This window comes from Camelina sativa, chromosome 2 (assembly GCF_030686135.1).
Source record: "Camelina sativa cultivar CO46 ecotype springtype chromosome 2, ASM3068613v1".
NCBI lineage: Eukaryota > Viridiplantae > Streptophyta > Magnoliopsida > Brassicales > Brassicaceae > Camelina > Camelina sativa.
In genome coordinates this window covers 27,421,314-27,448,194 of record NC_141881.1, presented here as the reverse complement: position 1 = coordinate 27,448,194, position 26,881 = coordinate 27,421,314, and the positions used below count along the sequence as shown (strand labels likewise).

The 26,881-nt window shown below is 31.4% G+C and overlaps 7 protein-coding genes across 7 annotated transcripts; 3 read left to right on the top strand and 4 right to left on the bottom strand.

The window, feature by feature from the left end:
* Positions 1-2,388: 2,388 nt before the first annotated feature.
* LOC104736584 (uncharacterized) lies at positions 2,389-3,890 on the bottom strand. Its single transcript, XM_010456601.3, has one exon. It carries the CDS (start codon positions 3,502-3,504, stop codon positions 2,596-2,598), a length of 909 nt encoding a protein of 302 aa, XP_010454903.2. The 5' UTR covers positions 3,505-3,890; the 3' UTR covers positions 2,389-2,595.
* A 3,628-nt stretch (positions 3,891-7,518) lies between these two features.
* LOC147949263 (uncharacterized) lies at positions 7,519-8,094 on the top strand. Its single transcript, XM_087470754.1, has one exon. The coding sequence runs from the start codon at positions 7,519-7,521 to the stop codon at positions 8,092-8,094; it is 576 nt and encodes a 191-aa protein (XP_087326880.1).
* Positions 8,095-15,507: 7,413 nt separating this feature from the next.
* LOC104736578 (WUSCHEL-related homeobox 2) lies at positions 15,508-16,799 on the top strand. The gene is made up of 2 exons (XM_010456589.2): positions 15,508-15,905; positions 16,226-16,799. Exons 1-2 carry the CDS (start codon positions 15,602-15,604, stop codon positions 16,693-16,695), a joined length of 774 nt encoding a protein of 257 aa, XP_010454891.1. The 5' UTR covers positions 15,508-15,601; the 3' UTR covers positions 16,696-16,799.
* A 426-nt stretch (positions 16,800-17,225) lies between these two features.
* LOC104736570 (non-specific lipid-transfer protein 3-like) lies at positions 17,226-18,031 on the bottom strand. Its single transcript, XM_010456576.2, has 2 exons — positions 17,580-18,031; positions 17,226-17,428 (listed from the first exon to the last, which is right to left on the bottom strand). The coding sequence occupies exons 1-2, from the start codon at positions 17,915-17,917 to the stop codon at positions 17,419-17,421; spliced, it is 348 nt and encodes a 115-aa protein (XP_010454878.1). The 5' UTR covers positions 17,918-18,031; the 3' UTR covers positions 17,226-17,418.
* A 1,896-nt stretch (positions 18,032-19,927) lies between these two features.
* Positions 19,928-20,698, bottom strand: LOC104736560 (non-specific lipid-transfer protein 4). The gene is made up of 2 exons (XM_010456567.3): positions 20,273-20,698; positions 19,928-20,123 (listed from the first exon to the last, which is right to left on the bottom strand). The coding sequence occupies exons 1-2, from the start codon at positions 20,599-20,601 to the stop codon at positions 20,114-20,116; spliced, it is 339 nt and encodes a 112-aa protein (XP_010454869.1). The 5' UTR covers positions 20,602-20,698; the 3' UTR covers positions 19,928-20,113.
* Positions 20,699-23,701: 3,003 nt separating this feature from the next.
* On the top strand, positions 23,702-24,476 carry LOC104736551 (non-specific lipid-transfer protein 4). The gene is made up of 2 exons (XM_010456556.3): positions 23,702-24,137; positions 24,276-24,476. Exons 1-2 carry the CDS (start codon positions 23,809-23,811, stop codon positions 24,283-24,285), a joined length of 339 nt encoding a protein of 112 aa, XP_010454858.2. The 5' UTR covers positions 23,702-23,808; the 3' UTR covers positions 24,286-24,476.
* Positions 24,477-25,186: 710 nt separating this feature from the next.
* On the bottom strand, positions 25,187-25,905 carry LOC104736544 (CLAVATA3/ESR (CLE)-related protein 46). The gene is made up of 3 exons (XM_019232347.2): positions 25,766-25,905; positions 25,565-25,632; positions 25,187-25,485 (listed from the first exon to the last, which is right to left on the bottom strand). The coding sequence occupies exons 1-3, from the start codon at positions 25,848-25,850 to the stop codon at positions 25,408-25,410; spliced, it is 231 nt and encodes a 76-aa protein (XP_019087892.1). The 5' UTR covers positions 25,851-25,905; the 3' UTR covers positions 25,187-25,407.
* Positions 25,906-26,881: the final 976 nt, after the last annotated feature.

Here is a 26,881-nt window from a genome sequence, read left to right as displayed (position 1 = left end):
TCAATGTGGAATTATGGATAGTCCTTTTTTTATATCTAAATGATTCGTTCCAGCAGTAGGTTTCAAATTTTCAATGTAGATATGGTCTATTTGAAAATTGTTTGAAATTTTTGTCTCTAAGTGTCAACGGTGGAGATTAGGCTTAGTCACTGACATCAAAGGTTTTGGACTCGTATTGGATTGTATTTTAAAGTTTTGATACTTTAAATCTTTTGGTATCTTTCCATTAAACACTTTTTTTGTTCATATTGAACTACTGATTATGACAGAACATTAGAAGACGTTATAACATATCTGTTTATAATGATTTTCTTTCTGGTTGGTCGAGTACAGTCACATAGTTTTATCAAACAAATCATAATTATACAAAGGATTAACAAACCAATCATAGTCAAAGTATTTGCCAGAGTTGGCTCCAATCCAATGTCCAAAGCAAGATTTGAAAATACATATTAAAAGTGGGGGCTATGAGGTTGACGTGTGTTCTTTCACGTGCCTCCATGTTCACATGTGTCATCTAATACATACAAATTTTACGTATGCCGTATGTGTTTATACCATTTGTCCGAACAACACACTACGTACGCACAACGCATCTATAGTTTTTGTTTCATACAGGTGTTTTCGCTGCACTGTCTAAATTCTAAACCTAAATTGAATTTTTTTTTTTTTAACATCTAAAACACTATATTGATATGAATCAGAGTATACAAGATTGTCAATAAAATTACAAGTACAACCAATGGTTTGTGTAACGAAAATACGATAAAGAAGATACATAATCAATTTCGTCATCTTCGACAATCTGGTGTGATTTTCTTGCTTGGCAATCATATTTTTTTTATTAATGAAATACCTATAACGCTTTTAAAAATCATAGGTAGCGATCCATCCGTTACATCGCATAACTTTTAGATTGATCGAAACTCTCCTATCGAAAGAGATGTCATTGATCATGGTTGAACTTAAAACCAGTTTTTGTTGATAAGGTGTAGACCATCTTCTGATTCTCCCAAGAGTGTCCTCCAACTCCTCTTTAACATATTGCTTCCATGGTGGTTTCTGTGTCGGTCGACCTATTTGTGTTAAACTTCGGAACGCCAACAGTAGATCATACTGACGCCCGGGAACAATTATATAACTAACATCAGATGTTAGTTTGAATAGACTCACGGCCATGAAGAAATCGCCAGACATGGTGAAATAGCAGTTGATATGAAACCGCTGTAAAATAAACTTGCATTGCAAGAACAGAAACCAACATAGAAGAAAAATGGTGGTTGATAACAGTAAAGCCAGCGACACAACACTAACCCAGGGGAAGTGGTTGGGTCGAAAAGTTAACAGAAATGAAATCCGATTTGAGATCTAAGAATCGAGATTTTCGTTCTGAGAAATTAAAACCAGAGAAGCAGTGAAGGGAAAGCAATGACAGAGATGGTGGCCTGAAAAACATCGTGATGTTAATCAAGAATTACTTCCATCCTCCGTCTTCCATCATTACATTTCTTGTAACAAATGACACAGATTATGCCTATGATAAAACCTAATAACTATTTAGATTAGTAAGTAGAAGAGTACGATCGACGTCGGAGCCGACGCCGATCGATTGGAAAAACCACAAAAACCACAGAAGGAAACAGTTGTCTTTGATCGCTAAACAAATCGCCTCAGTAAGACTTTTTGGCATACATTATAATAATGTGAGTTCAAATTTATTTCAGGTTTCTGGTTACCCTAATTTTTATTCTGCTAGATATGTGCTTCAGTTTGATACTTTAACAAATAAATTGCTGACTGGATTATGAATTTTATACAGAAACGGCACATAGTTAATCTATCTTGATGTTTGGGTTGCTTTTGGAACCGAACCAAAAATACACAATAGGTGTAAGTAGGTCTATTTCCTAAAAGCAAACTGTGGGAAAAAAGGTAAGTGAAATAAAAACAAAAACCTTTCGGCGATACATCGCGTGATGCCTTGAATTTTTCTAGTTCAGACAACACAAAAAGGTTCTAGAGTAGTATTTTTCTCTTGCAGAGTTTTTATTCAAATTAGTCTCTAAAATAGAAAGCATCCAAAATTTAGTAATAATCATTTACACTTGTGTTATTTTTAAAAATTTTTTTAAAACTCATGCTTTATTGTGCCATAATTTACGGGCTCAAAAGCACTTGTACTAATTACAAATTTACAACACTTTTTTATCGTTTAACTTCAACTTGTGGCGCCGTAAAGATTTGAATTATTAACCCCAACTTTCAAACCTAACACAATGTAACTTTAGACTAGTTCTACAACCTTTACACAAAATATAGATATTTATATTGAAGGTTAGTGAACAAATTAGTATATAATATCATAGCTAAGTTTATAGTTTAACGAGATTAAAAAACAAGCATCTGCAAATTTTTCAGATTGATGATACGTACAGAAGAAATCATTCCCAACATCATAAGAATGAGAGAAACAAAAGATATAGAATTCACACAATTAAAAAAAAAAAAAGAAATTGAAATTCTTGAGAAAAAAAATTTTCAACAAAAAATAAAAATTAGAGTAGAGAAGAAGAAGAGACAGAGATGCTAATAATACTAAACAACCACCACTGTGGATTTTTGGTCTAACAACATTCTAAGATTTATACCTGATGAAGAAGAAGAACAAGTAGGAGAAAACGACACCGTTTCATCAGATTCTTGAATAATACTCTGTTTCTTCTCTCTGTTCATCGCAGGTGGAGGATTCATGAACTTCAGAAACGAACCTTCCGATTTTGGAGAAGCTAAGCCTTCTCTTCTTTTAGCTTCTTCAATCAATCTCTTCCTCAGCTTCTCTTCAGCATCTCTCAAGAACTTGAATTTAGGTGGAGGTGATGAAGTAGACGACTTAAAGAACTTGTTAAACTCAAGCTCACCGTCTGATTCAAACAGAGGATTGAATCCATGGTGTGGATAAGACTCCAAAGGAGATGATGACTTTAGCGTACGAGGAGAAGCCAATGGAGTGAATCCAGGGGTACTACAGTCATTAGGAACATCACTCAAGCTTCTTCTTCTTGATCTTGAACCCAATCTTGATCTCCCATCTTCAGATTCCAAATCAGCTTTCGTCTCTTCCATGATTGTGAAGAGAAACCTCTGGTTATGAAGCTTCATGAGCTCTGCTTCAAACCCTAGATCTCCTCCGTTGAGATGTTTCATCAACCCAAGCTCCAAATCTTGATTCCCATCTTGGTCCCTTGAGATTTCATTTCCTTCTCTTCCTCCATTGTTTTGCTGTAAAGGTTGAGGCTTTTTGAAGCAGAAGAGCTGGATAAGTTCTTTGGCGTATCCGTTTTGTTGTTGTTGTTCTTCTTCTTTCTCCTCTTCACTTTCTTGGCTTATGACTCTCTTCTTGTGCTTCTTCCATCTCAGAAGGTAATAGACTTCTGCAACAAGTGCTAAGAGAAGAAACCCAAAAACTAAACTTAACCCAATACCTAATCCACTAATAGTCTTCATCTTTACATCACATGAACACAAAACAGAACCCTAAGTATTTGGCTAAGGATTTGTGTGAAATTACAGAGGAATGGAGCAAGACTTGGTTACCATATTTAAAGATTTGAGGAAAAAAAACCTGAATGTGTGAAACTTTTGGAACTTAGATATTTTTTAGACAGGGATTAAGATTGTGATTAGAGGAGCAAAATAAGGAAACTTGCCTTGATGGTGAGCAGATATATTTAAGATTGAAAGAGAAAGATAGGTTTTTTTTTTTTTTTTGAGTGATATATAAGAAGAGAGAAGAAGGAGTTCTCTTTCACAGCAATTTAGGTTCACAAGTTGGGTTCTTTTGTAATACTTGGCACAAAAGGTCCAAATCTTGGTGCCTTTAACTCAAAATTTAACCTAAAAGTCTAATTATTTGTTATTTGTCTTAAAGTAAAAGTAGCTGTTTGTATAATGTTATGGACTTAAGGTTGGTTATAAGTTATAACTTATGATTTTCAAATACATTGTAAAACGTTATATACTAAGCTAATAGATTATATTGCTTAGTCAGTATTTATTTGGATACAGTTTTCTTCTACCTGGATGTCATTCCTACCTAAAATTTGAGCTTACTTCATTTGATTTTTTTTTTTGTGTAGAAAATTATTTTAAATAGTAATAGGATTGTTTTCATCAATATTTATAAAATTTTAATATTTTCTAAACATCAACAAACAGGTATACCTATTCTTTTCAGTTACATCTTTTGCATTTTGGTGTGAAAACATAATTTTGATGTATTGCCATATAACAGTAATTTTGGTTATAATATAAATGGGGTTTTATGGTTTTAATGATTGTACATGTTTCATTTTATATTTGCCGAAAATAAAATATTAGTAACGAATATTGATAAATTATGTATAGACAAGAATTGAACGGTCCACGTTATAACTATTTCTGTTCTTTTGTTCAACTCCAAAATATTATTTAATAAATGCAGTATTAGAAAAATTATTAGTATTAATTAAAAAGAATTTCTGGTTTTTGGCTCCTGTCGAAATAAACAAAACAAACGACAGCTCCATGTACAAATACTCCAATGCTACTAATATACTGTAGAGAGTACATGCTATTTTATATTTTTACATGTATTGTTTATGCTAGAGGTTTTTATAATTTGTCTACTACAAATATAGTATTATTCCGTTAAAACCTTTTTCCAAGTTTCATACCTTTCGAACCTATTTTCAAATAATTACTTTTTCTTTATTAGAAGCAACGAAAAGATTTTTTATTTTAGTTTTGAGCTTATACAGTGAATAAAACAGTCATAGACAATTAGACATGAACCGAAGATTCTCTTTTTTTTTTTTTTGGTCGATAAAAACCAAGATTCTCCTCCGCGTGTCTTCCTCAACAATATAAACGTTAAAAGTAGTTTATTCATATTACTTTTTTGGTCTGATTTCAAAATATTTAAATGAGAAAACAGCAGTTTTGATAAATAAAAAAAACTGAGCACGGGTTGAAATTTCTTTTGTTTATTATGTAATTTTTATTCAAAAACATCATATATGTGATTATTTTATTTATTTTAAAAGTTTTTTTGGATGGAATACTATGCCAAATCATATGCTGAATATGAATTATGAAAATAACATATATTTTGTAAGATCTATTCTAGTAGATCTAGATAATTAACCCGTGGCATACCGCAAGTTAAGTTGTGTGATAAAAAATTAATTTATTTTTGTTATTTGATTTGTTAAGTGTTTAAAATTATACATTATATTTTGATTGTTAATATTGTGAGTTAACTTGTAGTATACCGCATATTAATGTAACATATGTTTGTCAAAATCATCTTAACCGAGAAAAAGCCTACGAAACAACATTATTCTAAACTTTAATTTAATCTGAGAAATCATATTTCTTGAAATTTTAACCTTTGCTCATATTTTTTGAAATTATTTCATATTATAGTGACATATTATTGATTCGTGCTATAACAAATCAAATTAGAGTGTTTATAATTTTTAACTTTTTGATCTATCATATATTTATGATATTTTTTAAAATATCAAATTAAACTATTTTAAAATATTTCAAATTAATTTATTTTAAAAGTTTAAAATATATTAAACTATACAATTTAACAAAGAAATATATGAAATTGAATTTAAATATTCAAATTTTGATCCATTACTCAGTTAAAATTTTGAGTTTAATAGAAATTTTTTTAAAGAATAATATTACTAAAGCTTGAATATTTTATGGATTGAACAATTTTTTTGGTATGAATAGAGTATATTTCGGTGAATGAAAATGTCAATGATTTATACTAAAAGTTTGGAGGAGTGTTAGGTAAAATATTATTTCGTTTTAATTAATTTTCGAGATTTTATTATATTTTTTTTCTTTAATTGCCTAAAAGTATATATGGCCTAACAGTATATGGTTGTTAGAGATTTTATTTCTTTTAAGTTGTATTATTCTTGGGATATTCTTTTTAAGTGTATCTACCCATATAACCTATTTTGTAACCAACTAATGAATCAAATAATAACTATAACTTTATAACTTATAACTATTATATAGTCTACCAAAAATAAGTTGTGTACTTCCGAAATATTAAATAGGGGATTAGCAACATATACACTAGTATTTGTATATACTACAGTAAAGATGTAATACTAAAATTGAAATAAAGTATAACTTGATGCAGAAATTACACTTTCTCTGTGTTTGAAGTTTGAACTTTGAAGAAGTTACGGAATAATAAAAATTAAAATTGAAGGGTTTGTGAGGGATAAATAATTGAAGAAGCCACGAGGGGGAACCTAGAAAATATGATTGGATAAGATAATAAATAAGACAGAACCAAAGGTTATAGACAACCGTCGCCCACAAACTCATTATAGCTGGTTTGTTCTCTCCTCTCTTTTGTTTTGGATTCCAATATTATCGGTGATTTTTAAATTAATTATGATGTAGTATCATTTACAGACAGAAATTGTGTTTCTCTTTGCTAATTTTTTGTTGTTTCTTTTCAATTTCTACATACAACACAAAAAAACAAAATCACACAACAAAAATATATTTGTTTTTAAAAATTCCATTTTAATTTTGTCGAGAAAATGTATTTTATATAATATTTATCTATTCATAAGAAATAATTGGTTAAATATATACAGTAACTATAACTATAAGTTTTGTTTGATGAAAATAAAACATATAAACATCAGTTCCGAGAGAAATATCTAATCGGTATATCTATAAGAGGCTTTGTTCTAAATTGACGATGGATTGAAACTCTACAGACTTTTAACATTTCTGGGCTTTTCTTCTAACTTTTTATTTGGGCCTTACAACAAACCATAGCCCAACTCCATCATCAGTCCATAACCAGGCAGCTTCAAATGAACCGAAGACTCAGCTGAAGAACCGGAATTAAACCGGAGATAAAAAAAACCTCACAGTAAAGCCTTATAGCAAAGTTAAATCGGTCGGATCAGAAGACCCAGAGAAGAGATTGCTACTACAGCAGTTGGAGCGTTGCGTGATCCTCCTGATTGATTTCAAATTTTCAATAGATATTTTTTCGAGCGTTGTGATTATAATGAGCTAGTTGTATCAAGTGACTTGCTAACTTGTGTGTTTATAAGATCTATAGATAGAGCCATAGAGGTAAATACGAAAGCACTAATGCTAAAATTTATATACAGCGTAAATTTAAAAGGTGCAATATAAAGAAATACATATATAATATCTTAATATATATATATATATATTTTTTTGGTCAACCATTGAGCCATAACTGGTCGACCCATTAGCCTAATTCCTACATCCGTAGGAACCGGGACTCGATTTCGGATGTGATAGTGCCTTCTACAAATAGACTTAGCTCCTGTCACTTCACAATATCTCAATATTTTGAAGTCATAAATTGTTATTAGTTCTCTGTTTCATTTGATCTAGACCTTTGAGTCGGCCAAAAAAATTGTGGAAGATGTTGAGGAATGGTTCATTGCTCAGAGTATGGACCCAAATGGAGAGCCGAGAGCGGAAGATAATGCAGGTGAAATTACAACTGAGTCACTAAATACAAGGGTTGATTGCTGGGTTCCTCCTCCATTGCAATGGTTTAAATGTAATGTTGGGTTATCATGGTCGAGGAGAAATCAGTTAGCAGGAGGGGCATGGGTTCTGAGAGACGACAAAGGAGAAGTGTTACTACACAGCAGAAGAGCCTTTACCAACATTCAAAGCAAAGATGAGGCAAGTTTTTTGGTGACTAAGTGGGCAACTGAAAGTATGATAAGTCACAACTGTGTAAATGTTGTCATGGCAGTGGAGGATGTGTTTCTGGTTCGGTATGTTCTGAGGCCAAAAGCATGGCCGTCTTTCAACTACGAATCCAATGAGTTGTTGAAGCTTCTGGGATTGGTTTGTGATTGGAAGTTTGAAGTTGAAAAATCGACAACTAACAGAGGAGCTTTTCTCATCGTTCAAAGTGTCACAAGTGAGTGTAGGATTCAAACTTATGTAGCTTCTGGGGTTCCCTCTTGGTTGCATAGTGTTTTCGAAAATGAGAGAGTTCTATCCTCTGCATAGTTTTCTTTTGATAAGTTGTCTAAGTCTGGTTCAGTAGACAACCTTTTTTGGTACGGCCATGTTCACAATAATGGCGTTGATGTTAGTTTTAGACTGTAGTCTAACTCTTGGTTTCTTATAGATTTTAGAAACCTGTAACAGCTTTTGTAACCTGCTTGTTACTACACCCATTAATATAATTCAGTTGACCAAAAAAAAAAAAGACCTTTGCTTATTTATATTCAAACTTTCTGATTTTTAATCTAAATTAAAGAAACTCCTAAACAGTATCAATCTTCAGGAACAGTGCAATTAATAAACTTCCAGATTTTTTGTTTCTTGAAAAATAAACTACACAGATAAAGAAAAGTAAACTATACTTGTTATCTTTCGGACCTCCTAGATCCTGGGACCAGCTCCACCTCTTGCAAAAGTCTCACTGTACCTTTTCTAAGTTGGTTTTAATATATTTGATTTTCTTTTTTGGATTTTAAACTAGAGGTATTCTGATGCTTGGATCGAGTTAAGAAACAAACCATTTGAGTTCGAGTTTTGGAGGTTAGAAAATTAAGATTTAATATGATAAATATAAAAATTCAGTTTGGTTTTGGTTCAGGTTATTTTGGACTCGGATCAAATTAATATATATTTTCAAACTACTAAAAATTGGTTTTTTTTAGCAAATAAACAAAAAAATTAGGTAAAGTTCCGTATTTTCAGGTAAAATATCCAGTATTCCAGAAAATTAGGAGTTTTGGATATTCAAATAAAAATTTAGGTATTTGGATCCTACATTATTAGTATATATATAAATATATCATCTATTTTGGATTTAAGTTTGGTTTAGGTTTAAGTTTTTGGAAGGAGAAATTTAGGATCTAATCGAGAAGATATTATGGGATGTGAGGAACTATTTTATCAAGGTGGCAGCATGGTTTGAAGAGGTGAGAAAAAAAAAAAAAATGAATGTTAATTAAGGGTTTAGTTCTCTATTTTTTAATTGGTTTGGGCTTTGGCTACTCTTCTTAGTAAATAAATGTTTTTAAAGTTAAAGTAAAAAATATTAATATTTATAAGCTCTAATCATGATTAAGGAAATTGCCCTAATTCTGTTTAGGTAGCTGTCGGCTACGAGAGTTCCTTAGCCGAACTGCCATGGAAAAAGAGGAAATCGAATCCATCATTTCCTCTATTTTTTTTGTCACTCTCAGATGTTTTCATCTTAAATTGCTTATCCCGTTTATCCAATCAAAAAAGAGGAAATCGAATATAAATCAAAATTTTCGAAACAGTTTTTATTCAAATTTTTTATTTCAATTTTATGATAAACATCTAATTTGGATAATATCTTTCGATTTGTCCAAATAAAAGAAAGATATACTTGGAAGATAATGGAACAATGATAAATGGAACAGCTCTTCGACTAAAAATAGTAAATATAATAACATACGAAGAAAAAATAATATTTACGTATAAAAAAGTATAATATATATTGTATACGTAAAAAATAAATTTTTCTGAACAGTTTTGGTTCAAATGAATGATGCTAGTTTTTTTGTCGACATCTAATTTATATTTTATCTTCAGTTTTGTTTGGAATAAAAGACAGACATAAGTACTTGGAAGATAATGGAACAATGACCACAAATATTAGTTTTTCGACTAAAAATAGTAAATATAGAACCCGAATAAAATAACATGTAAGTACAAAGTAATACAATGTGTGCAGTATAAGTAAAAATTAAAGTTTTCAAAATAGTTTTTATTTAAAAATTTTATTCCAATAAACACACCTAATTTAAATAATATTTTCAGATGAGACGATATAATCTGCTCTTGACCGGAACCTCTTAATTATTAAAAAAGTATTTTTGAATTTGTCCAAATAAAAGAAACAAAATAATGAAACAATGACCACACGAGCATGCAAACGGATTACAACCGTTCTTCGACTAATAATAGTAAGCATATCACACGAAGAAAGTAGCATGTACGTACAAAAGAGTACAATACGTGTATCACACGCAGAAAATATTATGTACATACAAAAGAGTATAATACGTGTATTAATGTAAAATGACAACTTATACATACGTGTAAATGTTTGGCTACAAGTGTCTCCTTCTCCCAAGGACACCACACATTTGAGAGACAAAATTGCCTTTTACGGCAGTTATACACGTACTAATATGGTTCAGCTAAAAGTTAATTCACCAGAGGAAAAATGGTGACCGAGCAAATATAGATGAATCTATATTATTAAAAGGGAAGGGAAGCACTTTTAATAAAGAGACGTAGGATTAGAGATTATTACAATCAAATGTCACTCAAATTAGAATAAAGATATGTAATTTTTGAAGTCAAACAGATTGATATTAATTAGAGCCAAACATATTGATAGTCCTTAGTTGTGTAATAGCCAAACAAAAATTTAAATGATGTTAATACATAAAATTCGGGTATAATTAAATCCTACCATAAATAAAAGAAATATTTATTAAATTAGGAAAAACAGAATAAAATCACCATCCCTAAAAATTGCAAACTACCTTAACTAATATCTAAATAATTAATTTTCAAATCTTGAATAAAGAAATAATCCAAACGTGTTAATATCTTTTTTAGCCGAAAATAATGTAGTTATATAAAAAAAACACAACATAAGGAAATTATAATAAATTCAAAATCTCATATATTTAATATCTACTATAAATACAAGATCACAATACTAAATATATTCTTCATATCATCGATAATTCAAATTGCAATATTTAAGAGGTGCAAAATTCATGTATTGTTTCCAAATCAGTATAATTTGCACACTAATAACAAGGTAATATTACCAAATTATTAGAAAACCTGTGTTTTTCAAACAAACTTTCATATTTATATTAATAATATAATTTATATAATACTCATAGTCTTAGGAGAATATTCCATTAGTGAAACTAAATATTAAGTAATAACAAGATTGTATAAAGATTTATTCTTATCAAACCTAAAAAAATATCTATGAATCGGCCAATTTTCTTTTTGTATAAATATTGCAGTAATCATTTTCAATTCAAAAAAAACTTTCAAATCTCTTTTACTCCAAAACAGAAACTTATTATCAAAGGAAATAAAACTTTGATTTACTACAAAATATCAAATCGAAAAAGTAAAACAGGATGTTCTTTATTTTCTTTCTTTGTTAAAACTTTTTTTTTCCAGTTTAATCTCTCTTTTAGTATATAATTGTCTGTTCTTTTGACTAATAGCGACGATATGTTTATGTAGGGCTTGAAGTTCACATTGCTGGAGAACCATAAGGAGTTGCCTCCAGCTAATACAAGGTCAGAAATTTAAAATTTATTATTTAGAGAGTATAATAGATGCTAATTTCACAAAATATTCTAATGGTTATCTAAACTTTTTAAATATAGGTTAAGAACATAAAGGTTGGTGGAATAAGAAGACAATAGATACATGAAGGTACCAAAATATTAATGAATTTAATATTTTTTAGCCACACATGATTTAATAATACTTATATGTATATATATGTTTGCAGATGGTAAAAAGAACAAATATTGTTACTACATATGATGTGAAAGAAAAACATGAAAAAGTTATTTATTCTAATCAATTTCACTAATTGATTATGTTTAGATCAATATTTTTAAATGATTGGGTTTTAGCATAACCCAGACCAGAATACCTTCCAGTTCACAGTTAAACGGGTTTGACCGGCCAGTCCGGTCTAGGTTTCAAATTATTAGTTTAGATTTTATATATAGAGGAAAACATGTAATTATATATTAGATTTGTTTATCCATCCTCACATATAACGTAGGTATATATATGTATGGCATAAAAAAATCAAAATGTTACTAACATATTTTATAAAAAAAAATCTATTGTATTTACATTTTTGTTTCTTTTCATTTAGTTTGTGTGCTATTTAAATTGGGACAATCAAACAAAACAAAACATATGGCTAGAATTGCCTATCCATATTGATAGGAACAAGATAAGTATAAATTCAAATAATATAAGGAAATCAAATTTAATTCTACCGCATAAGTAGAACTTATCATACCAACTAAAAGAAAGAATCCCCCTAATCTTCGTGAACCATATAATGCGACTTTATAGAGTTTCGAATGGATAAATATCTATTTTAGGACAATTATTTCAAAAAATTGGGTACTTTTAAAAATTACAGAGTTTGAGACTATCAAAACAGAAAATAATTTTTTACCCGATCTCTTAAAATATACTACTTTATAGATCATTAGTGTCAGAAATTATGTTGGTAAACAACTTCTATCCAGTTTGGACAACTAACTTGGAGTTATATTTTAATTAATATTTGGTTAATAAAAAGGACATATTTTATAGATTAGAATTTTGTTTTTGAAACGCCTGTTACCTATAGGTTTTGCAAATTCAACAGGACGAATGCAGATATTGCTCATGTTGTTTTTGGAGAACCGGTTTTCTAGGAGTAAAACATAGCAAAATCGTTACGAGGTAGGCCTATCAATGTGGGTTCTCCCAGCTAGACAATTTAGGTAATCCAATGGTTAATCTTTATAACCGATCACTTTGGTTCACATTTGATTCGCATCCATCGTCGTGTCGATCCAAATGTTATGGTAAAATCAGTTTTGATCCAAAACCACAATTATGAAATAGAAAAAACATGACACGTATGGGAAGTGACAAATTTTTCTGTCCAGAAATAAACATATTATTTTTGTTTATTTTTTATCTGTAGTTGTTTCTACTAATAACAAAACAGATTTGATCCTACTTTTTGACAAAAACAAATAGGATATTGTACTGGTATGAGTTTAGATTATAAATAGGAATTAATAATATTTGTTAAAAATATGTTTACAAACATAATTTCACACATACATAATATATTGTAGACCTGATAAATACTCCATCCGTTTCATAATATAGGATGTTTAGAGAAATATTTTTGTTTCATAATATATGATGTTTTCAATTTTTTATGCCACTTTTAGATTAAATTTATTTTTTCTATTATGCAAACTTGTTTGTGATTGGTTAAACTTTTTAAAAGTAACTATTCCTTAATATGCGTGTTTTCACTAAAACATCCTATATTTTGAAACGGAGGGAGTAACATTAGTTCTTGAAATCAATCCCGCACGTATGTGCGGGTCCGAATCTAGTGTATATGTAATATACAGAGCAAATATAATAAATGTACTTCACATTGATACCAAAAAAAACAAAAGAAAAAAGAAATATAATTAATGTATTTAAGAATGTTTCTGAGATGTTTGGAGGGACAATGCTACAAAATTACTAGAAATTTTATTAACATCTTCTGTACCACAGTTACCTTAAATTGACTTTTTTTTTTCTTTTTCTTTTGTTCATAAAGAGAGAAGAATTGATTATGAGAAGTTCTATATCGATCTAATTTTTTATTATTATTAATGAAAGTATGAAACAATACAATTAATAAAAGAAACTCAACATTAATAATTAAAATGTCTTCATTTAAAAGAAAAGAAAAAAATTATATGGAATGTCATTTTTGACGTACCAATTTAAGTAAGATTCGTTTTTAAGAATACAACTTCTGGTGTATATGTGAATTTCTACATACTCTATAAAGTAAGCGAAAATAATATTGAAAAATACTAGCAAAAAAATCGATAGAATATATTTAGTTAAGATAGTATATTTGCTAGTATTTTTCAATATTATTTCCATTTTAAACCATTAAAATTTAAAATAAATGAAATTGCCATCGTGAATTATCATTATTATCTAGATTAAACGAAAACAAGAAGTAAAATATATTTGCAGAACGAATCAAGTGGCTTCAATTTCATTAAAACATGGAAATCAATGAAGAGAGTGTCATATGTCTCATTCTTTCTCGAGGCAAATCTCTGCTCCTATAGATTCGTAGGTGCCTATGAGACTCAAATTGAAGCCATGCATGTCTTTTGCTTTCACAATTTTGTCATTCCCCATGCCAACTTCTCACAAATTCTTACAGTATTTGCATATATATGTACATATTGCACATTTCCATATCTAAATATCGTGGCGTGACACGATGACCTTTTAACTAATTGATAGCTAGTCGTACAATGGCTTCCTTCTGGTAGTCAGAAACCAGGACTGTGTAAACTTCAATTCTGACTTTATATTTGACTAGTCTAGATTGAAGCTAAATTATAAAACATCTAACTATAATATTGTATTTATACATATAAACAACATATGTATGCTCTCCATAAGTTTTTAATACAGTACGAGACAGTGGTATATATCTGTAATTAGAAAATTTATACTATATGCTACCATTAATAATTTTAAAGTCATGTTTTTTCTTTTTAAGTTGTAGTATGTTTTTTTTTGTATTTATATAAATTACTTATAGTCCAAATAAAGATTTGTGTATACATTTAAGCATGTACGGTGATTTTGCCGCTCAACTAATTAATGTATGCTAGTATATTTTCGAAACTCTAAATTCTAATGAGAAACATATGAAAATGTGTGATATACTATCTCGTACGGATATCGATTACATTACTCTATCTGAAAGGAAATGACATGTCCAAATCTGAACTCTCAATTTCCTCTTCACCGAGGAAAATTACAAGGTCGACATTGGATTCACGAAATGCGACCACGAAGCAAAACAAGTAAGCTACTAGAGTTTTCTAGTTTTTGACGGTTTACCAAATATAATCAGGAATTTGTTTCTTTGCTCGGAACTTTTTGAATCTGATCGTTAAGAAATCGAAGAGCCAAGCGACTCTCTCGACTTCATATTGTCGTGTTATATGAAAGAAAATATGATATAATATAAGATTTGTCAATTTCCGAAGCAAACTAGATACATAGGCCTTCTCATGACCTACAAAGAACACAATCCAACCAGCTATCTTTTGCCGCCCTATTATATTTAACGTTCGTATTTATCCTTACTATCTCTTACATTTCCAAAACTTTAATGGCTCTTCTTCTTCATTATAACACTTTCAAAAAAACATTCGTAATCCCCAGAGAGATAAGGGGTACTTAAATCTGCGTAGGAAAATGTTTATGTATAGTTATAGAAAATTTGACATTTTTTTTTTGTTTGTTAAAGATGTCAAATACTGTATAAACTACTATTGTTATCTTTGTTAGTAGCCGCATATAAATTGCTGCAATATTTTTAGAAATAATAACCAGAATAGATCCAAATTATTATTTTTCTTTCAATTTGTCTTCTCATAAAAAAGTAGCCTCTTTTTTACCATCTCAGCCGCTCCACGCGATGTTTTCAGAGTCCCTAGCACAAAAAACAACACGCATGTCACTATCTCTCTCTCTTCATTTGACTCTGTTCCACTCCCTCACTAAAGTTGGCACTATAAATATGAGAGCCTCCCCATGAATTTCATGCATCATTCAAACCCACATGCATAAATATACCTCTTTTAAACCCTAATCTTCTCAACAACAGCAAAATAAAAATAAAACTTTGAGCCACTCATAAATGGAAAACGAAGGTAACGCAGGAAGTACTGCAAGTAGTTCAAGATGGAACCCAACGAAAGATCAGATAACGTTGCTAGAGAATCTTTACAAGCAAGGGATACGAACTCCGAGCGCCGATCAGATACAGCAGATCACCGGCAGGCTCCGTGCGTACGGCCATATCGAGGGTAAAAACGTCTTCTATTGGTTCCAGAACCATAAGGCGAGACTACGTCAAAAGCAGAAACAAGAGCGTATCACTTACTTCAACCGTCTCCTCCACAAAACCTCCCGTTTCTTTCACCCTCCTCCTTGCTCAAACGGCACGTACTTCTCATCCTTATTCTTTCTTACGTAACTTCTACGTCCCTTCTATTATATAATTTTTCAAAAAACCACGACCATAAGTTATATTTGTGGATGTATACTGCTTTGTTTCTGTAATAAAGATAAAGACTTTTTGAGTTATATAAATTAAACCATGTGAATTTTATCTAGAAATTATAATAGCGTTAGATACAAAAAGGATGATCGTAGAAATATTTTGAGATGTCTATTAAGATCACTTTATGTTATCTTTCATTGTTATTAACAATACTGAGAATTGCTAAATGTTTTTTTGTTTTGTTTTCTGGTTATGAAGTGGGTTGTGTTAGTCCCTACTATTTGCAGCAAGTAGGTGATCATCATATCAACCAACATGGAAGTGTTTACACAAACAATCTTCTTCACAGAAACAATGTGGTGATTCCGAGTGGTGGCTACGAGAAACGGGTTATCACAGATCATAAGAAGCAACTCTCGGACATAACAACAAGAACAACTAGAATGTCCATGTCTTCAAGATTTGACCGATTTGCCCTTCGTGATCACTTTGACGGTGAGGGTATTAACGTCAATTCTGGTGGACGGGAGACGCTTCCTCTATTCCCACTTCAGCCTTTGAATGGGACTAGCGACGCTGGTGCGGGAAATTCCTGTTTTGCCCCTGGGAGTGATTCTTCGGTGGTTTGTTTCGGCGATGACGGTGGACGAGAGCAGCCGTTTATGATCGACTTCTTCTCTAGTGGTGGTTCTTCTAGTCGTTTCGATAATAATGGAAATGCGCTGTAACGATTACTGTTCAATATGTTTTATTTTATCTTTTCTTTTTTTTTCTGTTTGGAGATTAAAGTTTTTTTTTGGTGAACTGTTTGGAGATAAGAAGTTTATTATCATCTTTCAGTTGTTTAAAAATAAATAAATAAAATACCAAACGGAAGGAAATGAACATTTGAAAATTGAAACGAAATGTAATTAACATTAACATTATCCAGAGGAACTCAGGAACATATTCAAGGAAACGAAATGTTAACCTAATCGATCTAAAAATTAGAATTTCACTTCTAAAATCAAGTAAAAAGTACTATAAAATATCTGTGGCCTTTTCCTACATTAAGGTGATAAGAATTTTACATAAGGAAAGTAAAATAAAATAAGACTTGTATATTATCGAAGTTCAAAGTTCTCTTTACAAATATTTAGATCCTCATGCATTTGATGGTGAGTCGAATAGTGTTATATATCAATATTACATTCAAAAAAGTAATGTAGTTGTTTTTCGTTAATTTAACGTCTGTGTACGAAGGCGTTGGAAAAATGTATAACTAAAAGAAGATTAAGATACTATCATCATATCTTAAACATATTATTAAGAGTACAACGGAAGCAACCAAAAGATTACAAAGCCACTAGAAAAAGGCACAGTGAGATCGATCAGCGTTCATCTATAGACGTCTTTTATTTTACTTATGCTAAACCATAATCTGCATACAAGTGCTGATATAAGCTCCCGCTTCACTTGACGCTGCAACAATACAAACGATATCAAGATTATAAGTTAAAACAATATAAAAGTTATAGTATATATATATCATGGTGTTTAGATCGAGTATACGTAGCCAAGCCAAAAAGAAAAAATGAAGATACGAGCTATTTACAAATATAAAAACGCTTACTTCTCGCAGTTAGTGCTCATGGAGATGGGGTAGGGAATGGTAACACCGCACTTTCCAGGAAGGCCAGAGGCTAGACTTGGGTCGAGACCAGACAAGCCCTTTGCAGTGGACTGTAGGCATCGGCATGCTTGTTGGCGGTCTGGTGTGGTTTGAGCCATACCGTTCAAACTTTTAACTCCTTCACAGCACGGACCTGGTACCACTCCACCTTTTGACAGGTAGTTGGCACATGGAGCCAAGCTACTTGCCACTGTTCCGCATGAGATGGCTGCATCGGCTGATGCAACTATGCAGACCGTAAAAACGAGGCATGTGAAGAACCTGAGACCCAAAGCCATTGTATTTGCTCTTCTTTTTTGAGTGATTACAAAGTTGGAAGTTTCGTTGAGTTTGTTTTCTAAACTATGTGTTTTGCTGTTGAATGTGAGAAAAGTGGGAAGTCATGATGGGTTTATATAGGGATTTCAGATGAGGGGAAAATGGTAACTAATAGGGTTTGTTAGTAGTTGGATTTGCATTTACGTCATTCGTTTCCTCTAGTTTCTTCTACTAGTTAAGGAGAAGAATGTACATGAATTGTTTAGTGTGTTATTATATTTATAGACTAGAGTGTATCTTAAACATCAATATACGTACCTATCGACTATCGTACATATTTTGCATATTTTTTTAATATTTATATCATGCTTTTGAGCGATTTATAGTATTTGAATAATGACTCTAATTAAGCTTGAAGCACTAACACACACAAGGAATTCGTATTTTTAGCAAAGCATGATCTATTATTGTATATTTCATTACCCAAAAAAGAAAAAGAAAAATCATTACCGTCCAATTTTTATGCATATCGTAACATTGAATGAATACTATGTAAAATGTAAATTGATCTACTTAACTGTTTTGAATTTTTTTATATTCATCAGTTACGTGGGTAAATTTTTTTTTTTTTTTTTTTTAATCGTGTAACTATCTTTGTTCAATCCTCATATATTTTTTTTTGTTTTTTTGTCGTCTAAGATAACACACATTAACACGTTTTGATTTAAAAGCAAGGTCTTCGTTGTCCATATATTCTTTTAAAAAAAAATTAACAATTAAAAAGGTCGTCCGAGACTAGAGGGTGGTTCGTACTCAGACAATTAACAACTACTAGCCGAAATCTATATACTGTTAATTACCGTCCAATTAATGCAATTTGTAAACCGAGGGACACGTGTATCCAAACAATAAACATCACAACTCTCCCAACTACATTAGTCATATTCTCCAATTCCATTGGAACACTTTTTATTTCTAATTAATGCACTGTCCACCGTTTCCTATTATAGCACTATTGTTGTCTATCAATTGTCGTAGGTTTTAGACCTTTATAGGATAAGTAGGAAGCTGAATTTATTATTGTTATAAAAAAAAATGTTAAGCGAACAAGAATCTGAGTTTTAATATGTAAGCCCGGTTATCGGGAGGCCTTAGATTGAACCAGCTGGGTTGGTGATTCTGATTCATATGCGCGGAGAAAGAAGCTTGTTTCTCAAGTTGCCAAGAAGCTAGAGAATTTTTGTGTTTTTTTTACATTGAAGAAACAGAGGTTTGAGAATTGTAAAGAATGCACATTTTTTTTCTTTTTTTTTTTGCAAAACTGGATACGAAATCTAGAGGTCTATTTATAGAGAAGCTATAGACTACTTTAACACCAACCTAATGTAATTACGAAATCTAAATCAAAGTGAAAAGAAAAAAAAAACCTGAAAAGGAAAAACAGAGTATTTTCGAACGTATAAAGCTTAGGACAAAGTAATAATGAGCTGCATCAGTGATTGAGAGTGTTTTGAATCTTAATAGGTAGTGCTCTTCTATAGTAATTAACCCCACATTGGAAAAAGTCGGTTTTGCATCTCAAGTCTTGAGAGTGTTTTCAAATACTCTAGCTAGCACCTGATCACTTGATAGGAATCCTCGTTTCTGTTTTAGTTAATTATGTTGGTCATCGTAACATTTTTTTTTTTCCTTTAAGAATTGCAGAAAATATACTGTTCTTTTACAGTAGCTGAGCTTACAAATAATAGTGAACTATTTGAAGTAGAGAAACACATGTTTGAGTAAAGTCAAGAGAAGGGATTAGTAAAGTTACTAACTGGATGAGAAAATATTTTTTTATTTAACAGTAAATGGATGGGAGAAAACCATTCGTCAGCATGTCTTCTTCGTATATATATACACATAGTGTGGTTTAGTGTTCTTTTAGGGTATTTTACTTAAATATTATTGGTTACTTAATTATGAGAACGCTTCACTTTATGATCATTACGTTCGAGTGCGTTGGAGGAAAGATCTAAAGAGAAGATGACTAGCTAATTAAGAAGGTACTATTATCATATCTGAACCACGTGAATACAACACATGAAAGGAAAAAGATTACAAAGCATCGAGACAAGCAAAGGCATGGCAAATATCAGCTTAGGTAGCCGTGTTTTATTTTACTTATGATATTCAAAACCAAACTCTTCAGGCAAATGATGAGGTAAGCTTCCATTTCACTTGATGCTGCAACAATACAGACGATCAAGAGTATAAATAATTACGTCGTTAGAAAAAACTAAATCATATCGTCTCAAGATCGAGTAACTAACCAAGTTAACAAAAAAAAAAGGAATATATATTGGAGAAAAATATTACGAGTACTAAAAACTTACGTGGCGCAGTTAGTGCTGGTGGAGATGGGGTAGGGAATGCTAACACCACACTTTCCAGGAAGGCTTGAGGCTAGACTTGGGTTAACGCCCTTGGCAGCGGACTGTAAGCATCGGCAAGCTTGTTGGCGGTCAGGTGTGGTTTGAGCCATACCGTTCAACTTTTTGACTCCTGCACAACACGGAGGCGGCACCGCCCCACCTTTTGATAGATAGCCTCCACATGGAGCCAAGCTACTTACCACTGTGCCACATGTGATAGCTGCATCTACGGATGCAACTATGCACACAGTCAAAACAAGGCATGTAAAGAACTTCAAAGCGAAAGCCATATTGTATTTGTGCTTCTTTTTGGGTGATAACAAAATTAGTTGATTTTTTCTTTCTTTCTAAACTTGTGTTTTGATAGTTGGATGTGAGAAAGTTGGAAGGTGCTGATGGGTTTATATAGGGATTTCAAATAGGAAAATATATGATGACTAAGTAGGTTTGTTAGTAGTTGGATTTGCATTTACTTCATTCATTCCTTCTAGTTTCTTCTACTAAGCAGAGCATTAGTTTTGACAACAACAGAATAACAATGTTTAGTATGTATTTGTTTAAGATTACAAATATATCTAAATGTTACTAGAATTCAGTAGTTCTTTTTAACGATTTGGTTATCTTTAGATATAATAAGCGTTTTGAGTGATGCTTCGAGAGTTAATAATATTGCTTGGGAAAATAAAATAGTAGAACGAATTGCGATGAATTTTGTAAAATGTACCTTCAGTACATTATCAAATAACTTTTTTTTTTTTGGTTTCATACACAATCTTTGACTTATCAGCTAGTATTTGCTATTAGTTCGTGCTATGTGAATTAATATTGAATACCGACCCATTCAATGCAATGTGTAACTGAGGGACACGTGTACCCAACACTAATAAACATCAGATATCTCCCAACTAGCCCCATCACATTCTCTAGATCCATTGGACCACCTTTAATTTTGCTAGTATTAATTAATTTAATATGGTCATAAGATCAGTGAAAAATTGCACTTCAAAAACTCTAATAAAAGGTGAATAAAACTTACCCGTGGATAATACATGAACACTTTTAAAAATGATTCTAACAGTTTCTTGTGAAGCATAATATCAAAATTTATTAATTAGCCTGGTGAAGAAAGCCAAAATAATGTTATTTGCATGAAATTTGGTTAATTAGTCATTGTTCTAGTACAGTATGGGGCAGAAAAAGATTGAGCACGGAGTGATTAATTAGTTGTTCAATCTGAGATGTCGAAGTTGTTTGCAGTTGATAGTTGGTGCGTAATTTGAGATGTGGTACCCATCACCAAAAAAAAAAAGAAAAAATTGAGAGGTGAAATGTGAGTATGTGACTTGCGTTTACATGCATGTTTCATTTTTTCCCCAAAGAAATTTCTGGATAAAATTATAAAAGATAATTTCTGAGTACGATTCTTTGAATAAATAATCAAATACAAGAATCTTCTAATTGCACAACCATTTGTTTTCTAAAATTCTGGTTTTTCTATTTCTCTCGATTGGTCATATCATATCATATATATTCATATATATATTTAAACTATTTATTATAGTAATGGGTAACTATAAATATTGATTTCAGAACAATATATGCTCTCGAAGAGTAAGTATTAACGTAACTTTAATACAATGGTAAGGTAATGCATGTCTCACATAAACAGAAGTATGGAAAGTCGAAACAGCTAGCTCTCTCATAATATTTAGCTATGTTATAGTTATTTTTACTATCTTTTTTAGTATCAAACAATTTACATTTGTTACATGTTGTGTATATCTTAGAACAATTAAGAAACTTTTATTATTTTTTAAAAATATATAAGATGGAGACCATATCGTAATAACTGAATATCATATTTCCTCTGTTTCATTTTAATTGGTGTTTAAGATTTTACACACAAATTTAAACTCACATAATAATTTTCATTTTAATTTATCTTTTTAACATAGCAACATTATTAAGTAAACTGAATCCAACCAATAAAATAAACATATTGCAAAATATCAATGGTAAAAAAAAGACACATGTAATTTTTCATAAAATATTGAAAATAATGTTTAAAATGAAATAAAGAAAGAAATTATAAAACATCACTTGAAGTGATGTGCAGAAAGTAATATCTTTGGAGTTTTAAAAATTTTGCAATTTAATATAAAATATATATAAAATTACACTGGTTATCTTAATTTTATTTTAAAGATCATGATATCATCTTAAAATTGATATGAATTAATGATGTTTTACAGAATTTAAATATTGAGTTGATAAAAACCTTAGGAACAGAATAACGTGAAATAATTATTACATTAGTGTCGGCAGAGGTTTGTGTGGTTAAATTCATAAATTGAGACTTTCAACCACGTACCAGTGTACTATTATCAATCTTGTACGATGTTGTTTGACGATTTTTGGCCGATAGTATCCAAGACCATATATCAACCCTTCACGTTCAAGACTCTGTGAGACATTAGAGAAGCACCATCACATGCGTAGAACAAAAATAAAAGGAACTATGTATATGTGTAAGTATAAGCGATGCATGAGAATGCATGTGATTTCAGTGATTATGAGTTTGTGGCTAATAGAGCGATAGTGTTAATCTGTTATTGAGGGAAATATAGCATTCTATCATATGCACAAAAGACAAATTCGGTTTGGTTTGTACATCTCGCTTGAGACTAGTTTTGGTTAATGGTTTATTAAAAGACTCGAATTTTATCGCTCTATTATACTGACATATGATAAAACTTTTTGTTGTATACAAACGCATTTGTAATTTTGTATTATTGATTATATATACGAAATTTGGAAGAAAAAAACTCCATATAGCATCTATCTCATTCAATTATGTAGGAAGTTATAAAATGTGAACTTTTCTAAATCTAATGGCCATAGACAATGGCAGTTCATAAAAATCCATAGTTAGTTAATCTGAGATGGTGCTAGTTATAATTAGAGTTGTGTGATGTTTAGTGGTGGTTACACGTGTCCCTCAGTTGCACCTCGCATTAAATTTGACGGTATTTCACTATTTAATTTTATTCGCCGACATTTTATTTGATTATGTACAAATGTACAATGAAGATACAATTTCAACAACGTCGCTCAAAACATGTATGACCAATTTTTAAAGGGAAATAAATCCTTTTTCTAACAGTTTAGATACATGAACGTATCACTTTTTTTTTGTACATTCTGAAATTATTTTATTGTTTATATATGACTGAAAAAAAAAATATTCTAATTAGTGGAAGAAACTAGAAAGAATGAATGAAATAAATGCAAACTTTTTTATCAAAAAATAAATGCAAATCCAACTACGTACTACTAACTAGTAACTACCCCTACTTAGTCATCATATTTTCTCCCATGGCCAAACGAAATCCCTATATAAACCCATCCTCACTTCCCATTTTTCTCACATCCAACAACGAAAACACAAGCTAATAAATATTGTTATCATCTATCACCCAAAAAGAAGAGCATACACAATGGCTTTCGCTTTGAGGTTCTTTACATGCCTTGTTTTGACTGTGTGCATAGTTGCATCCGTAGATGCAGCAATCACATGTGGCACAGTGGCAAGTAGCTTGGCTCCATGTGGAGGCTATCTATCAAAAGGTGGGGCGGTGCCACCTCCGTGTTGTGCAGGAGTCAAAAAGTTGAACGGTATGGCTCAAACCACACCTGACCGCCAACAAGCTTGCCGATGCTTACAGTCCGCTGCCAAGGGCATTAACCCAAGTCTAGCCTCTAGCCTTCCTGGAAAGTGTGGTGTTAGCATTCCCTACCCCATCTCCACCAGCACTAACTGCGCCACGTAAGTTTTTAAAATTCTCGTATATCTCCTTTCCAATATTATTTTCCAACTTGGCTAGTTACTTGATCTTGAGACAATATGATCTAATTTTTCTAAGGACGTAATTATTTATACTTTTGATCGTCTGTATTGTTGCAGCATCAAGTGAAATGGGAGAGCTTTACGTCATCATTTGCCTGAGGAGTTTGGTTTCGTATATCGTAATAGTAAAATAAAAGTCGGCTATCCAAGCTGATATTTACCATGCATGTCTTTGTTTGTTTGATGCTTTGTTGCTTTTTTATGCTGTATACTTGTATCTTACATGTTCAAGATATGATAATACTGCCTTATTAATCATCTTCGCTTTATATATATCTTTCGTCCAACTCATTCGAACGTAATAATCATATAGTGAGGAATTCTATAACTAACCAATTATATTAAGTAGCTTCTAGTATTGGAGTGGATATACAAAATTGTGACACAAAATACTATTTGGAAATTCGATGAAGAAAGGTTTTACTAATGTGAAGCCGTCAAATCGAACGTTAAATTTAATACATGACAAAAAAGACAACAACAAAATTTAGTATGTATAAAATTGTAAATCAGTAATCTAAATTTAATTTTAAAAATTCTTATGAAAAACAAAATTCAGTTCAATTTTTTATTAAGAAAAAAAAAAAGACTAAATGAATTTGGATACCGTCCCATAGATACAATTTCCACCTTCTGCACCGTCTTCGTGATATTCGTCACAGAGGAAGAGGATTCTTCAGTTTCGGTGAATTCACTGCTGTATTACCAGAAAATTTGAGATATTCAAAAGGAAAAAATTGATACAAAGTTCTTATAGTGATAACTGGTAAGGGTATATCGAAGATTCAAGTTCACTATTGAATGGCTGAGGAACTAGAGACATATGGAATGTGATATTTCACAAATTATCCTTAATAATAATATCTGTAGTCTTTTATCTCTTCAAAATATCAACTTGGAATTTCACATGTTTTGCTCTGTTAAGACGGCTCTGTTTATGGTAGCAACCTAGAGGCTGTGCTTGCTTCTAATAAAAAACCTCTTCTTTTGTATTTATCTTCATCGAATTAAATATATATGTTGTTTATTAGAGTAGCTATGTTTAAAACACACATTGGATCTGTAACTTATAATAAGTAACACTCCCTCTTATAAGCTGCTTCACTCCTTATTACATCTTCTAAAGAGATATTTATTAGACATTGACGTATAAGACTCTTTTGCTGGCAACAACTGTTCTGTTATTGACTCAAGGGTTGGCCGGTGGGTGGCGATTTCCTGTTGGGTTAGGTCCGGATGGGTGCTTATGCCACTTTTTTTCTTCAACCTATTTCCATAAGAAAGATGTTATAAACGATGCCTTATGTTTTTGAATGGGGTATCTGTAAAAATCTTGATCTCCTTACCCAAGTTGGTATCACTCTACCGTAATTCGGTTTTGTGATGATCTTTACAGGTCCAATCTTGAAATGGACTGTTACAAGCAAAAACGGAGGTTAGTATATAAGAGTGCAAAGAACCATGCCCTCAATTTATAACACATTACATAATACATGTAAACCTAACACTACCACACACACACACGAGAGAGTGAGTAATGAGATTACCTTCTCGGCATTCCCGAGTCATGACTCTGCTGAGAAAGAGGCAGATGATAAGGAGAAGCTTGATGATGATATCATGTCTTTTCATTTTTTTTTATAAGTTATAGAGAAATAGCTTATTGTTATCATATAGGATCATCATATATATATATTGGATGTATAGTTAACAAGGCAGAATAAAACAATTTTGTCACATCTAGTTGGTACTCTCCTTGGAGAACCGTGATGATTACTTGGCTTGAAGAAACATGGTGAGATTCTCTGGTTAAAATGTCATATCTTGGGATCCTATGCAATAACATTTCCACTTAGAAATTATAACGTCTGTAGAAATAGGGAAACGCATTACAACTTCTTTCATATTTCTTGTATGTTTCATTCTGTGCAGACCAGCCTTATTGCTTCGGTTTTTATGGACTATGACAATCTGATATTCATTTAGGTTTGATAATCTTTTTGTTGTATTTACCTTGTTGGTCGGTCCGAAATGAGTACATTTAGGCCCATACTTTCTTGGTATCTAATAAAAGCTAATTATCTTTTGGCATACAATTCAAACCATCTAGGCATACAATTCAAAAGATAATTATGGGCCTAGATGTACTCATTCTTAAGAAATTACATGGTTTGGTAATACTCATAAACATAACGGTAGGCTTTTACGGGTGAAAAAAACAAATCCATAAGAGACATACATTAACACAACTATATATATTATATATCGTGGTGATTTCGTAGTGGCTTTGATGATAACACCTAAATGATGACTTATGTAAAGTTAAATTAAAGTAAAATTGAAATGAAGGCCGCAAAATCTTGCCGACGTATAATACTACAGCGACTGTGAAGTGTGAACGTTCTCAAGTTAGAAGTAGCTACGTGACCAAGTTTGCTACTAAAGAAACTAGGTGCTTCCCCACGCAACGCGTGGGTTGTAGTGTAGTTGGCACTTTCTTGTTTTTTTGGTCGTTTTCATTTTCTCTTTTGTATTATTTCGTTTTAATTAGGCATATACGTACTTTGCCGTCACTTTTATTTATACACTATATGTTTATACCATTTCGTTCAGATGTGTATAATTGTGGCGTTTATTTTTTATTTTTTATGAATATGTTGTTT

Coding starts and splice junctions, on each gene's coding strand:
- LOC104736584 (XM_010456601.3), bottom strand. CDS start 3,504: ATGAAGACTATTAGTGGATTAGGTATTGGGTTAAGTTTAGTTTTTGGG.
- LOC147949263 (XM_087470754.1), top strand. CDS start 7,519: ATGGACCCAAATGGAGAGCCGAGAGCGGAAGATAATGCAGGTGAAATT.
- LOC104736578 (XM_010456589.2), top strand. CDS start 15,602: ATGGAAAACGAAGGTAACGCAGGAAGTACTGCAAGTAGTTCAAGATGG. Junction 15,906..16,225: donor CCCTCCTCCTTGCTCAAACG/GCACGTACTTCT, acceptor CTGGTTATGAAG/TGGGTTGTGTTAGTCCCTAC.
- LOC104736570 (XM_010456576.2), bottom strand. CDS start 17,917: ATGGCTTTGGGTCTCAGGTTCTTCACATGCCTCGTTTTTACGGTCTGC.
- LOC104736560 (XM_010456567.3), bottom strand. CDS start 20,601: ATGGCTTTCGCTTTGAAGTTCTTTACATGCCTTGTTTTGACTGTGTGC.
- LOC104736551 (XM_010456556.3), top strand. CDS start 23,809: ATGGCTTTCGCTTTGAGGTTCTTTACATGCCTTGTTTTGACTGTGTGC.
- LOC104736544 (XM_019232347.2), bottom strand. CDS start 25,850: ATGAAAAGACATGATATCATCATCAAGCTTCTCCTTATCATCTGCCTC. Junction 25,633..25,765: donor GACTCGGGAATGCCGAGAAG/GTAATCTCATTA, acceptor TGCTTGTAACAG/TCCATTTCAAGATTGGACCT. Junction 25,486..25,564: donor GTAGAGTGATACCAACTTGG/GTAAGGAGATCA, acceptor TTATGGAAATAG/GTTGAAGAAAAAAAGTGGCA.